General features: G+C 37.1%; 1 protein-coding gene and 1 pseudogene across 1 annotated transcript in view; one reads left to right on the top strand and one right to left on the bottom strand.

The window, feature by feature from the left end:
- The window catches only part of Dnajc13 (DnaJ heat shock protein family (Hsp40) member C13), a 118,702-nt gene extending 104,265 nt beyond the window's left edge, over window positions 1–14,437 (top strand). Inside the window, exons 50-56 of the mRNA XM_076867431.2 lie at window positions 17–59; window positions 410–583; window positions 2,598–2,777; window positions 3,069–3,209; window positions 6,260–6,403; window positions 7,776–7,875; window positions 13,594–14,437. Coding sequence (XP_076723546.2) covers window positions 17–59; window positions 410–583; window positions 2,598–2,777; window positions 3,069–3,209; window positions 6,260–6,403; window positions 7,776–7,875; window positions 13,594–13,700 — 889 coding nt within the window. The 3' untranslated portion in view covers window positions 13,701–14,437. The remainder of the gene's footprint in view (window positions 1–16; window positions 60–409; window positions 584–2,597; window positions 2,778–3,068; window positions 3,210–6,259; window positions 6,404–7,775; window positions 7,876–13,593) is intronic.
- On the bottom strand, window positions 4,431–4,901 carry LOC143408822 (large ribosomal subunit protein eL21 pseudogene; annotated as a pseudogene).
- Window positions 14,438–15,032: the final 595 nt, after the last annotated feature.

Genomic DNA, 15,032 nt, shown 5'->3' with positions numbered 1-15,032 from the left:
TTTTTTTTTTCTCAAGGCACTTTAAAAATCAGCGGGACAACCCTGATGTTAACTGGAAGGTAACATATACTTTTATCTTATAGGGGTTTTTTGTTGTTGTTATTTTGAATTACTCCTGAGTTAGTTTAAAGTCAGCCTGTAGCTCTGTCATAAGACCCTGAGGTACACCCCTGGAAAAAATAAGTCTTCAAACATAAAAGTAGGAATACTTTCTTTTGAAGTAGCTAATAAAAGCATCCTATACTTCTAAGAGAAAATAAAACTTAAAATTATTATAATTTGATTATATTAATGCCTATTTATCAACTAGTTCATTGTATGTAGAATTCTTTAATTGGACTTGCATTTCCTGCTTCATGTACAACTAAATGATTAAGTGACCTGACTGAAATTCTTTTTCTGTTTAAAGTTGCCTGAAGATTTTGCTGTGGTGTTTGGAGAAGCAGAGGGTGAACTTGCTGTTGGAGGAGTTTTCTTGAGAATTTTTATTGCACAACCTGCATGGGTTCTCAGAAAGCCTAGAGAATTTCTGATTGCACTGTTAGAAAAATTAACTGAGCTCCTGGAGAAGAACAGTCCTCATGTAAGCTTCAGTCATCAGGAAAATATATCAGAATTTGCTAAACATGCTAATTTTTTTCTCATAAAACCTTGTCTTTACTGACCAAGCATTAATAGTGGGCTACCTCTTTCAACATAGTAACCACACGTAAATTTAGATATGTCCATTGATTTTGTGTGTGTGTGTGATTTTTGATAGTGAAGCTCTAATACCATGGTTATTTATAGATAAAAGTTAGAGATGTCTGTATTGAATTGCTATTTCTAACAATTATAAAAACTCTAAAAGAATATTTTTTGCCACACCATTTCCAGTGATTATATAACTAATCAAACACTTAAGTGTCTGGTGTTTCTCTGAAAGTGTATTCATGTTCTTTACTGCACTTTGTGTATATGGCAGGGATGACCCTAGTCACAGAAATTGACAGAATAGTAACCACATGGATGAACCCTGTACCTGTGCTCAAAACCAGAGACTTTCTGGAAAGCAGAAGGTAGCTTTGATCTTGGTTTGACAGGTCAGAAACCCTGATAGTGTCTAACATTTTGTTATTTGAACATTTATGTTGAAATCTAGAAATAGATGGTTCGTTGTTGAACTAAATACACAAGGTGATTAAACAGCCTAATCTGACCAGACACAGTGGTATATGCCTATAATCCCAGGGACTTGGGAGGCTGAGACAGAAAAATTGCGAGTTCAAAGCCAGCCTCAGCAAAAAGCAAGGCGCTAAGCAACTCAGTAAGACCCTAAATAAATAAAATACAGAATAGAGCTGGACATGTGGCTCAGTGGTCAATTGTGCCTGAGTTCAATCCCTGTTGCAAAAAAAAAAAAAAAAAAAAAAGAGTCTGAGCTGTATTAGGTGGTCCTGGATCATCCAAGCCCAGCTTCATCAGTAACTAGCTGGCCTCGTGATTCAGCCTCAGCTGCCTCATAGAATGAAGACTGCATCTGCCTTTGACTGAGGTTTTAATAAGTTAATGTGTGTGGAATACCTAACATATCTGCCACATTTCAACTGCTTAGAAATTGTTAGTTACTATCCTTAGTTTATCCTTAGTTTAAAAAATAGAATTAGTATGCCAAATATTTATTAGTGTCACTTTCCATAGTCATATTTCCCTTTACTAATAAATTTTAATACATACTTCGTTTTCTTATAAAATGAAATCCTCACAGATGGGGGGTTTGCTTAGAGGCCCTCGGTTCAATCCCCAACACCAAAAAAAGCAGGGGAACACAAGAGAATTCTCAAAAAGTGAATCTTAGCAAGGAAAAGCACGTAGAAATTTCATCATATGTCACCTTTCTTTTTGGGCACATCCCAGTTTTTGATGTACAATCTATTATCTATACTACAAAGTTCATTATAGCCCTCAGGTAATGTTAAATGTAGGTTGAGCATTCTTCATCTGAAAATGCAAAATTTGAAATGATCCAAAATCAGAAACTTTTTGAGTACCACAGCAGTGCTAAAAGTTTTGAATTTCAGAGCATTAAACATTTTGGATTTTTTGACTAGGGATGTTCAGCTGATAAACTCTATATAAATATTCTAAAATGCAAAAATAAAACAAACAAAAAAAAAACCTCCAAAATCAGAAATACTTCTGGTCTGAAGCATTTCAAATAAAGGGATCTTCAACCTGTAATAAGATTTTTAATAGAACTGAGCATAGTGTTTTACTAGTCTACATTCTCATTGATTATTGATGTTGTCTAACATTGACAGGTCTGTAACATCATCTAGAAATTTCTAGTGTCATCTTTTGGGAGATGATAGAAATGAGCTACATCAGGCCTGCTGAAAGGCTATTTAGATAATAATTCCTAAGTCCTTTGTACGCATGCTTTTGTCAAAGAAAATGGAAAGTTTGTTTTCTCCAAGGTTTTATGAAGCAATTTTCAGGTGTTGGCACTTAGAACTTTTGAATCCCTAGTTTTGAACACCAAATATATTACCAGGTATATTGAGGACTTTTTCAGTATTTTAATTATTTTGATTGGCTGTTTCTTTTACACTTTCCAGGGAGAAACTCTGGAAACTTTGACAATGGCAACAGTGTGTCTCTTCAGTGCACAACCTCAGCTGGCAGATCAAGTCCCACCACTGGGCCACCTTCCCAAAGTTATCCAGGCAATGAATCACAGGAACAATGCCATTCCTAAGAGTGCCATTCGGGTTATCCATGCCCTGTCCGAAAATGAGGTATTCATGAATTTTTTCTTTAGATTATAGCTCTAGAATTTTATGTGATTCCTCTTCTAGACGAATGCACACTAAAGTGTACACCCTCTTTCTAACAGGAACTGCATGGTATTTTATTGATTCTTAAGCCAAGCCAGTTAAATGGTATAATTAACAGGAGATGGAATTTGACTCAGTTTCTTATGAAACTTGAAAGTAGTTGTTTTAAAAATTATTTTGTTACCTTGGTATCCACTATGCTTTATAAAAATGTTTCTTTACTACAAGTAACCTTCTCTTTTGGGGACTTAGCTGTGTGTTCGAGCCATGGCATCCTTAGAAACCATTGGCCCACTGATGAATGGAATGAAAAAGCGAGCAGATACTGTTGGTCTAGCCTGTGAAGCAATTAATCGAATGTTTCAGAAGGAGCAGGGTGAATTGGTAGCACAAGTAAGTGACTTTCTAGATTCAACACTATTTTAGGAAAACAAATGTAGTAGACAAATATTCCCTGGCTAAGGTTTGATGGAGGTAACTTATGAATTTGTGCGTGCACAAGTGTATATTTTATATTCAGTTATGTATGTAAACATATACATAAAATTTTGTGCTATGAATTCATGGCATAATAAATGTAAAATAAATAAATAAATAATAAAGGCCCATGGACTATTTAAAAAAAAAAAATGTGGTGCTAGGTGCTAGAAGTCTTACCAACTTCAAAATTTTGGCCACTTATTGTGCATTTATCCTTAGTTTTCTTCACAAAATTTGCCTTATCTGGTCAAATGTTCTCTCTTTACGTGAAAGCTAAGTGGGGAGTAGAATAGAAGTTCAGTGGACTAGACAAAAGGGGAATGAAGGGAGGGAGATGGAACAGGAATATAAAGACAGTGGAATGAAACAGACATAACTTTCTTATGTTCATATATGAATACACCACAGTGGAGCTCCACATCACAGTGGGATCCTCATTAGAACATGTATGTATTAGAATATAGTCTTATTGTCATGTATATTTTAAAAGAACAAATAAAAAACATTGCTTTATCCTCTTTGGAAAGATTTATTCATTCCTTTGTTTCTTAAGTCATATTGTAGAATCATGCCAAGACTTTTATTGTCCTTTTCAAAAGGACTTTTTACCTAGTGAAATAGGACTTGGTAGGTTTTCAGTGTTGAGTAGATAGGCACTAAAGACAGAAAAAGCATATCATAAATTTCAATAACCATTGCAAAAGTGATTTTTTAAAATCACAAAAGTATAGGGTTTTTTTTTTTTAAGTATAGCTCTTAAGAACACGTACTGCATAATTTCACCAATGAATGGAATCTAAAACAATCAAATTCATGGAAGGAGAGCACAGAATAGTAGTTACCAGAAGCTGGGGGGTGGGAAGAATGGGGATATGTTAATGGTATAAAGTTTCAGTTAGGAGTAACAACTTAAAGATCTATTGCACAGCATTGTGACTGTAGTTTAATGTATTTTTCAAAATTGCTAAGAGTAAATTGTTCTCACCATAATAAATAAATTTTTGAAGCAACAGATATGCTGATTACACAATCCAAATTGTATACATATATCATAACATCACTTTGTGTCCCATAAATACATATAACAAAAATTAAAAAGTAATAAAATAGTCCACGGGCCTTTATTTATTTATTTATTTTACATTTATTATGCCATGAATTCATAGGGAATAGGTTCCAGCAGTTCAGGCTCCTTTCCATTTGTTCTCACAAAATGTGCTTCTCTGTGTGGGGCAGGCTGGTGCTTCAGCTGAACCCAGGTACTTTTCTCTTTGGCTTCCTTCTTTTTCAGATCTTTTTCTTTCAAATGATTCAGGAAGCTGTCTCGGCTCTTAGAGTGCTTAATGTGCTCAATATGCACATTAATTCTCTTGGCAAGAATCTTGCCCTTGCTTATTCACAACAATGCCAACAGCATGCTGGGTAACATTGTAGACTCTCCCAGTGTTGTGAGACATTCCTCTTTGAACAGTACCCATTCCCTTGATGTCTACAATATCACCCTTCTTGTAGATTCACATATATGTGGCCAAAGGAACAACTCCATGTTTTCTAAAAGGCCTAGAGAAATCGGGTTCCTCTCCTCTTTCCCTTTGTGTTCATCATTTTGGAGAATTACCGGAAGATGGTGGTTCAGGCTGAAAAGAAGCTACTCTTAAAAAAAAAAAAAAAAAAGCTACTCTTGTATCTTTTTATTCCGCACCCCCCGCCTTTTTTTTTCTGGTACCAGGGGGTGCTTAAACCACTGAGCTACATCCCCAGCCCTTTTAATAATATTTTTATTTAGCAACAGGGTCTCATTAAGTTGCTTAGGTCCTTCCTTACTGAGTGGCTGAGGCAGGCTTTGAATTCGTGATCCTCCTGCCTCAACCTCCCAAGCTGCTAGAATCAGCCACCACTCCCAGCTGTCACTGTTCATCTTTAAAAATCTTTGATGGTTTCCCATGACAAAGTGACATCTGGCATTCTTAGTCTGAAGACAATGACCTCCTATTCTCCTAGTCCCCTTTCTTGTTATATGTATCCCCACCCCACAACCTCAATTCAGGCCCTTTAGGCTGGTAAAGATACTGGGTAGATCTGAAGGAGATAGTGAATGCTATGAAGTTCAAACTTAGTGTTGGCTCAGGAGTTTACAGATGAGGAAAAACATGAGCTAGTACTGCCACTTGATGGCTCTGTGACCTTAGGTATGATTTTTAACCTTACACTCGGATTTCTCATTTGAAATAAAGTTATAAATTTATGACTGCCTCACAAGTTATGAAAAAAAGAGGTGCACTCACTAAATGTCAGTTATTTCCACCTCTTCCTTTTGATTTTTAATGAAGATTGATACCAGATTATTTTTTTTTAATTTTAAAAATATTTTTAGTTATAAATGAACACAATACATTTATTTTATTTGTTTTCATGTGGTGCTGAGGATCGAACCCAGTGTCTCATGCATGCTAGTCAGGTGCTCTACCACTGAGATACAACCCCAGCTTCTGATACCACATTATTATTTAGCTTTTATTAGACTGATAGGAACTGGTGATTGCAAAGATTGATGTTTTAAGATAATATGGGAAAATATTAAGGCATTTCAGAGATTGTTGCCCATTAGTGTAGTATCATTAAGCAGGCTCCCTAGTGGCTAAAAGCTCAAGTTCTTTGCTTCTTGGGTCCAAATGCAGATTTCATTACTGCCCAGTTCTTTGATTATGAACATGCTTTTTTACCTTCTGTGCATTGATTTTTTCCATTTTTAATAATAATAGCACCTAATTCATTAGATGTTAGGAAGATTAAATAATTGATGTATAGCATTTAGAACAGTTGACAATAGAATAAATTCTTATTAAATAAGAATGTTATTAGCTACTAAAACAAGAAACTGTATCTGGTATTAAAACACTGTGAAAACAGGTTGCTGATTTATGTTTTCCAGTATGGTTATAGATGCTTCATATGCCTTCTAGGCCCTGAAAGCAGATTTGGTCCCATACCTCTTAAAATTACTCGAAGGCGTAGGACTTGAAAATTTGGACAGCCCCGCTGCCACCAAGGCCCAGATTGTTAAAGCTCTCAAAGCGATGACTCGAAGCCTGCAGTATGGAGAACAGGTGAGTCTACAAGCAGCAGTGTGATCTGCTGATTACAACAAGGTATTCTCAAAGCCAGGGTCTTGGCTGAGGGTAACCTGCACACCTGTGTTCACATCCACTCACATCTGCAACTGCAAAAGAGCCAAAGACCAATGATGGGCTTCCATAACTGCCTCATAAACAATGAAAAAGCATAAATCATACACTCAGCAGTCACTCAGGAGCATTCCTTTTCTGCATAGCAATGGTGTGTTTTCAGAAGAAAAATGCGAAGAATATTCAGCATTTAGTATTGGTTAAAATTAAGTTTTGGTTTTAGGAATTGTCGATTCCCACTGTCCACTTCCATGGGAGCGGAGGTGAAGTTATGTTACTGTCCAAAATAGGAGCTCCTCTCTCACCTTCACAGTTAATTGCTTCCTCTTTTGCTTCTTTCCAAGGTTGGACTGGTGTCCTCTCTTGGACTCACATGGTCACCATGTACATAACTACTTTAATTCATATTGCTAAACTATCTGGCACTGTCTGTACCCACTACTAGACTGTGAGCTTTCCATCTGACTTCAGAGACAGAGGCTGTCTTTCTCATTGTTGTGTTCACTGTTCGTACCACATAAGAGGTATAATATTTATATTTCCACCACTTATGTGGAAAAGACTTCTAAGTAGATGTTTCCTAAATATTTTTTATTTGTTGCAAAAAAAAATCTTTTATCTTAGTCCAGAATATATATATATATATATATATATAGAGAGAGAGAGAGAGAGAGAGGGGGGGGGGGGGGAGAGTGTGTGTGTGTGTGTGAGACACACACACAGTTTTATTCACATCTATCTACCCATTTATTCATGATACTCTTATACTTTTCTGTATTCACCTATTTTCTCAAGTATGCTGTTCACTCCCCTTTTAACGGATTTCATTATCCCCCAACAGGTCACAACCCATAATTTAAAAGACTGCTTTAAAGTTTTAGCTCCAGTTTGCAGAATGCTCTCAAACCCTTCCTCAGGAAAAGTTCATCAGCCCATACTATACTGTCTGCCATCTGTTACCATCATAAGAAAATACTTTTTTAGGAACCTTCCTGCCCAAATTATATAGAAGTCACTAAATTTCAGGTTTAAATATGAAGACTCCAGCTGTAAAAGAGCCAATTCAGGCACTTTGAGTCTAGCTAATGAGATATGTCCAGCCAGTGTCTGGTATAAAGTGTTTCATGAATGCTTGTTCTTGCTCCATCTTTGAGTGGTTCTCATTACCCTTCTTCTTGATTGTTTTAGAAGTTGGTTTTTCTCTTTAATTCAGTCTTTTTTTTTTTTTAATTCAGTCTTTGAACATGTAGTTCTTAATTCTTTTGTGTCAAAAGTATTTGCTTCACTTTCCTAGGTGAATGAAATCCTGTCTCGCTCTTCAGTCTGGAGTGCCTTCAAAGATCAGAAACATGATTTGTTCATTTCTGACACTCAAACAGCAGGATACCTCACAGGTAAGTCATTCCTAATTGGTTATCTTAAGACACCTGGCAGAAGCCACTTGGACCATCCTTTTGCCCTGAGTAGACTTATGTTCACCGCTGACCTCTCTTGTGGGACATTCCTTTTTGAACAGTATATGTGTATATCTGGCAAGTGGAGTCTCTTGGAGGTGCTGTGACCATGCCATAGAGCTGTGTTTCCAGCCCTGGGTGGCGTGTGCTTGGTGGTTGTTTTGAGTGTGTATTCATAACATGGACTTGGCTCAGTTTTGATCCAGTTGGATAAGTTATATTTGAAGCATGTCTGTATTAAAATGTTTATCTCAAAACTATAAAAAAGAAAGGAGAAATATCTACTCAGGAATGTCAGTGTCAGAACATGGTAATATCATGCCATTTCTGTCAAAATAATAGAATGACACTCCAAATATATGTAACGTGTATGTAAAATATTTTTCTTCTACATTTTTCAATGATTAGTCTATAGTTTTGCTGAATATTTAGGATTTGTTCTCCCATGTTAATATCATAAATGAAAGAATGTTTGCTTCGAGTTCAAAAGATCAGGTTTGGAGCTCAGGACATTTGTCCATTTTATACACTAATTGCCATAATAATTTTAGAATATATATTTTTCATATTGGCTCCTATTTAAGAAAAAAGTCATACTATTTACTTGCTATATGCTAAAGATGAAATAGTGTCTGGTTAAAAGTTTTCAGTTTGACATTACCTTTAAGAATATGAGGTGATTTTAGCCAAGTCTATAATCCCAACCTCTTGGAAGACTGAAGCAGGGGAGATTACAAGTTTAAGGCCAACCTGAGCAATTTAGCAAGATCCTGTCTCATTAAGAAATAATTTTTTAAAAGGGCTGGGGATATAACTTAGTGCCTCTGGGTTCAATTCCCAGTTTAAAAAAAAAAAAAAAAAAAAGAATGTGAGGTGGTTCTTGCCATCTACCTGAATTAGTGATATATAAAAAGATGGCAATCCTACATCCCTTAACCAGAGATGACATAGGTAAATTGAGAAAAAAAGTATTATACCTAATGTTTCCTACACTGGTGTAATTGTTTTAATCATCCTGTTTGCATACAGAAGTTTATTAAATCATGCAGACTGGATCTTGAATATTAAAAAACAGGGGCTTTGGAGAAATAAAAAAAGTACTCCATTTCAATTTTAGAATTTGTCATGACATTACTGGTTTTTCCTTCATTATGATGACCACTTTAATATAAAGTCACTTCTAACGTTAGTTGGAGAAGAACCCTCAATATTATAAACGTGATCTTGGGCTGTTGGCCCTGTGTGTATGTTAAAGAACAGAGCATCACAGATTTTCTTTCTCACTTTTCCAAACCCTGCCCCTGATTTTTGTCGGGAGAAATTCATAGGATATGGACTTGGTCTCTCCCACCTCTTTTTTTCAAATTAGAGGTGAAACTGAAGCTTCTAACTAGGAATGTGTTTTACAGGCACTGAGAACTGCCTTTGAGGCTGCTCCCATGAGTTCACACATCCCACTTTAGTGGCATTCATTCCTTACTTTGTATAAGGATAGTGTGATTAGGAGACCTTGCCTCATTTTGTTAGCTAAGAGTAGAGTAAACTTAGAAGTTGGCTCCTGAATAGCATAGTGTAGATTAGAAGCCTCTTTACAGGAAGTTTCTTCTAGTGCTGCTCATCCTTGTACCCAGCATTCCATTAAGTTGAAATAAAAAGCTACAGGAGTCCTTGACTTACTTGACAGCTCTAGCCACGAGGTCTGTTATTAGAATAAAGAAGAGATACCATTTATCTTTAGAGACCTGGACTTCATTTGGTTCTTCCTCTCATTCAAATTCTATAATTATTTTGTTTCTTATCCCCTTTCCAAATTTCGGAAATTTGGAAAATTTTCCAAATTTCTTAAGACCATAAGGGAGAAAAGTACAGGGAGTAAAAATCTTTTCCCTTGGGGTCAGCCTCTGAGTGATATGAGAGAAGCAGCCATAATAAGCTGTGGAATTAGAAGAGCGTTAGGGAAAAAGAAAAGTTGAGATTTACAAATTTCTTCATATCTTTGGAATGGCTCAAGGAGTAACAAGTTCTGTACCACCCCAGCCAGGGGGGAGATAGTATAAATCCCACACTGGCAGGGGCCTGGTGTTACTGTGTCATCCTGAAGGTTATTGCTAAAACCTCAGTCATGTCAACACAGAATAGTCTAAACTAGCTGTGAGCTGCATTGGTCTCAGAGCTGTCTGATTCTTGATCATCAGTCTCTGGTGTTCTTGTTGAGATGTTGGTTGCTTGACAAGGTTTTTCTACCAGCTTTAGTCTACTCCATTTGAAAGGACCAACTCTATTTCAAGAGTTAAGATTCTGAGTTAAGCCGGGCACAGTGGCACACGCCTTTAATCCCAGCGGCTTAGGAGGCTGAGGCAGGAAGATCATGAGTTCAAAGCCATCCTCAGCAATGGTGAGGCGCAATTCAGTGAGACCCCGTCTATAAATAAAATACAAAAAAGGACTAGGGATGTGGCTCAGTGGTCCAGTGGGTCCAGTGCCCCTGAGTTCAACCCCAGTACCTCCCAAAAAAAGATTGTGAGTTAAATGCCAGTTGGATGGATGGATGCATGTTCATTTTTTTAGGTTGTCAAATGGTTTTTTTGTTTGTTTGTTTTAGCTTTTCCATTGATGAATTGTGTGTCATGAGTTTAATGAAAGGAGCAAGTACTGATACTGCTAAAATCCTATTATGTGGAACTCAGTGGAATGTACTTAGTGTCATTGATTTGAAATTCTATTTGATTAAATTGTACTCCATCCTACCTTCAGTCTTTGGAAGATAGATTATAACCTGCCTTTCTCTAATCAATTTTCAAATGAACTAAGGTGCTATGAAATACACATTACCAAACCTTTCTAATAACTGATGTCTTTGGATATGTTTGGCAAGTGGGTATCGTTAAGGAGATGGGGGGAAAATGAAGGGACGTTAATTACTACTTCAAAGTAAGGTGAGAATGACCAAAGATTCACTTATGATTTTCTTCTCTGGCCACTGAGCAAATGTCATTCAGTCACATGCTTGGAATTTAAGATAAAATTTAAAAGTTCTAGGTAGAATTGCTCAGTGTTGGTAAATTACTATGAAACTGCCTATTTCCATAGATTCTCTGTCCTGACATATTGTTTTCTTATGATTAATGCTTATTTAACAATGTCTCAGTGGGGTTTTTCCTGCAATATAGACATTTTGTGGTTTTCTCATTATCTAGTGCCTGCAAGTACTTAGTCATTTGTTAGGTTCTAGAACAGCTTTGTTGCCTGTGACTTCAGAGTCCTATAAAAATAATTTCAGCAATGATAATCCTCAAATCACTTCACCTAGTATATCAGTAGTGAAAGCAGAATCCTTGGGTGGAAAAGAATCCAAGGTGAAGATGCTTTTAAGAGCTGGAATTAGGGATGAAGAATTTCACATGTATATATTTCACCATGGAAGCCAATTTCATATGTAGAATTATTAATTTTCCATCTGTTTTCATTTCTCTTAAGTCCATCATCCTTACACAGTGTTTCCACATACCTTGGCACCTCTATTTTCTTCCCTCTTTTCTTTGGAGAACACAGCTATTGCATCTCATCTTGATGACCAGATAGCTCCTTTCGGTCCTGAAAGGAGATGCATCCTCAAGGAGAGACTAGAGGCAGGGTTGGGGGAGATCAGCATCTCAGACTGTGCTTCTAGAAATACCCAGGAGTGGATTTGCCTTTCCTAAAGAGGTGGGGCTAGAATTTGATATTTTTCCTTCTAGGCCCATATTTCACAATTTAGATTTTAGCCTAGAGGTTCCCAAATTTTCTCCATTTACAGTTCTCTTAATAATAATGCTCTTAGTAATATTTTCATCCATGCCTAGGCCACAGAAGATATCTAAGAGTTGTTTATGAAGTAGTTACATCCAGACAAATGGAAAGGAGTTTTTCACATTTCTGATAGTCTGTGTCGCTGTGTTTCAAATTTAAAATACCAGCAGTCCCCTGAGAATTTATCCAGGGTGATTTACCCCAGCACACAGTTTGAGAACCACAGTATTAGTCCCCTTTCCGAAAGTACCATTCATGGTTCAGTTGCATAACCTACTGTATCTATATGAACTAAGTTGAGCACATGGTCAGTTTCTCACAAACCACACCAGTTTGGAGTGGTTGAGGTTTTTTAATGAGACCTGTGTGATAGTTTTGCTTCTGTCTTAAGTTTAGAGAATGCTAACTTGTTGGCAAGTTCTGTAACAGTGTGGAACTGTAACTTTGAACCACATTGTTGGGGAGGCTCAATGACCTGGTGGTCTTTTCCTGAGCAGGCTTTGGCAGGCCTGGCGTCCTGAATAGTGGAAGGTGGGGGCTGATAGATGCAGACCCCCTCTGGTACACTGGAAAAGAAAATACTTTTTGTAAGTGCTATAAGGCTCCAGGTACCTGGGCACTGGGGTTGGCTGAGTTACAGCTTACGCAGACTGGATCATCTCTGGCCACATAGCCACTCGCACAATGTCTATACAAGCCATTTCGCGTCCACAATGCAAATGCTTGTGAGGTGAGAAACAAGGTGAATTTGAATTGTGGCCTTTTGTCCTGCATCAGTCCTGTTATGCCTCAGCCTTCGTCAGACTGCTCTGCTGTTGCACTTCCTCACCACTTCCCTTGCTGCTTATATTTCTTTTTTCCCCCCAGGTGTCTCTCCTTCCCTTCTAACTGGCAGCAGCCCCCTTCACCTCAGGAGTGGGCTTTAGATCCGCTCTGCCAGGCAGCTTGCTAACTTCTGTGTAGCTCTCTGAAGCAGGTAGAGAAACATTTTGCTAAATGCATGCCGCTCCCATTGCCTCTCTAGTCCTAACCCTTTGATGTTCTGTAGTCATTGCCTTGTTTCCTACAATTTCAGCTAAAAATATTGCTCAGTATGCATTATTATACTAGACTTCTCTTGCAAGTACTTGTTATTTTGTGAGATGTAATTAAATGTCCGTGCAGTGTTTAAAATAAACTCTAGAGGGCTAACACCATTAACATGCTCTGAGGACACATCTGGATAAATGCTGGCAGGTATAGCATTTTCATGCAATAGAGACAGAATCAAAGAAGACATGTAAAACTAAAATATCAGTCCCTCTTCCCAGAGCATTCTTGTTTTAATCTATGATAGATAAATGTCTAGAGCCTTTCTCTTTCTCAGACTTTGGTGTAGAAACCCTTTTTCGTTTGGTGTTACTTTTTAGAATAGTATTTCTTTGCACCAAATGAAATTGACTTGAATGTTGACAGAAGTGTTTATGTTGAGAATTTTGTCACATATGACTTTTGGATGAGCTGAGTGTAGAGTTTCTTTTCTCTATTTGTTCCCATTTTCCATTTGCCATAGCTCTTTCAGTGCCCAGGATATTCTGAAAGATTGAACTTCCCAGACATGAGAAGGAAAAATGTTTCCATATTTCCACATCTGTATTACTGTCCAGCATAAATTTCAAAATGATTTTTAACTTTGTCACATAGTAAAAGCAAACCATGAAAATGATGGTAGGTTACAGTCTGTTGAAGTACAGTTGTATATTTAGGTGATTCTCATAGATTATCAGTCTCTTATGTTGGGGCACTTGACCAGGTCTGACCTTTATGTAAAGGGCAGTGTTTTTGCATGATTCTGCTCTCTGGAGTGAGTGTTTTCTTTCTCTCTTGCAGGACCTGGAGTTGCTGGCTACCTTACCGCAGGTACATCCTCATCAGTCATGTCTAACCTGCCACCTCCTGTAGACCATGAGGCAGGCGACCTTGGCTATCAGACTTGAAATACTTACAAGAGACAATAATCGCTGAAAGGCCAGTGCCGAGTCCACATTCCTCCAACTGATACGTTGAAGCAAACTCTTACTGCCTTTCTCCTGGTTTCATGACAGTGTTATTCCTTTTTCTATAAATATATTTTTATTTAGGGAAAAAAAGTCAGTGATCATAATTGTATCACATTATGAGAAAACACTCTGGATCAACCTAAGTGGGTACACAAGAATTTTTTTTCTTGATGTATGTAAGCACATTTTTTTTCCTTTCTATCTGTTTACAAGACTGTGAATCAAAAAGACAACACTTTCTTCCTAGTTTTTATAATGTTTTTTTGAATTAGTGTGACTGTGGGGCTGAGCTCCAGTCTTCAGAAATTGGACTAAGTCACTTATTCCCAGGAAAGTGTCACGTGGCCATTCTCCTCCCGTCATCGAACACTATTAGGTTTTTGTTCCTGTACCTGTTCCCTGGTCTCCTCAATCATTAACTTCTTGAGAGCTCACAGTACACATCGATATGTATAACTGGCTTTACCAAATTGAATGAAAAGGAGCTTGTGCAAAAAAAAAAAATTTAAAGTTTAAAATGGATGTCAAGATGTTATGTAAGAGATTAGTGTAATTGTGAAATGTTCTATACATTATCAAATATATAAAGCTTTCTATATTGAATGTACATTATACAGATCATTCATATGTGTACATAAAATTTTAAAAATAAAGGGAATTGACTGCTTTGTTAATGATATATTTGCTCTAATTCAGTTTTCCCCTTTGAAGGGTGTATTTTATTTCTAAGACATCTGTAGTAAGCACATCTTTTATGTCCAATTCACAGCTCCTCAAGTAGAAAGTGTATTGATATAGATGCTCATTAATATTTCAGCCACATTGAAGTTTCCAGAAACAGAGAGCATCTCACTTATTTTCCTTACAGGAATGGGCCAGGTGTTAGTACTTTAGTATATATGACATTAATTCTAATATTCTTAGAGGAGAGAAAATTAAAAGAGACAGTAGATATTTCATATAATAGATCTCAGCACATAGATCTTCTAATGTGACTACAATCTACAAAAAATATATAAACAAATATATACCAACACTTTCTTTTAGTTTTCTTCTTCTTGGTGCTAGGGGTCGAACCCAGAGCCTTGCACTTGCTGGGCAAGCTAACACTTAGTGAAATGCCTAGCCCTGAATACTTCTTTAAAAACGAGGAATACTCTAGTCTCCAAGTTGCCTTGCAAAGCAGTGACCCAGTTTGTCCTAGTTGCTATGCAAGAACAGCTACAGTGGGTTGTGGCTGAATGGTTGAGCACTTGCTTAGCTTGCTTG

The sequence above is a fragment of the Callospermophilus lateralis genome, chromosome 10 (genome assembly GCF_048772815.1).
Source record: "Callospermophilus lateralis isolate mCalLat2 chromosome 10, mCalLat2.hap1, whole genome shotgun sequence".
Lineage (NCBI taxonomy): Eukaryota > Metazoa > Chordata > Mammalia > Rodentia > Sciuridae > Callospermophilus > Callospermophilus lateralis.
The sequence above is the reverse complement of the archived record's forward strand: the minus strand, read 5'-3'. Positions and strand labels throughout refer to the sequence as shown.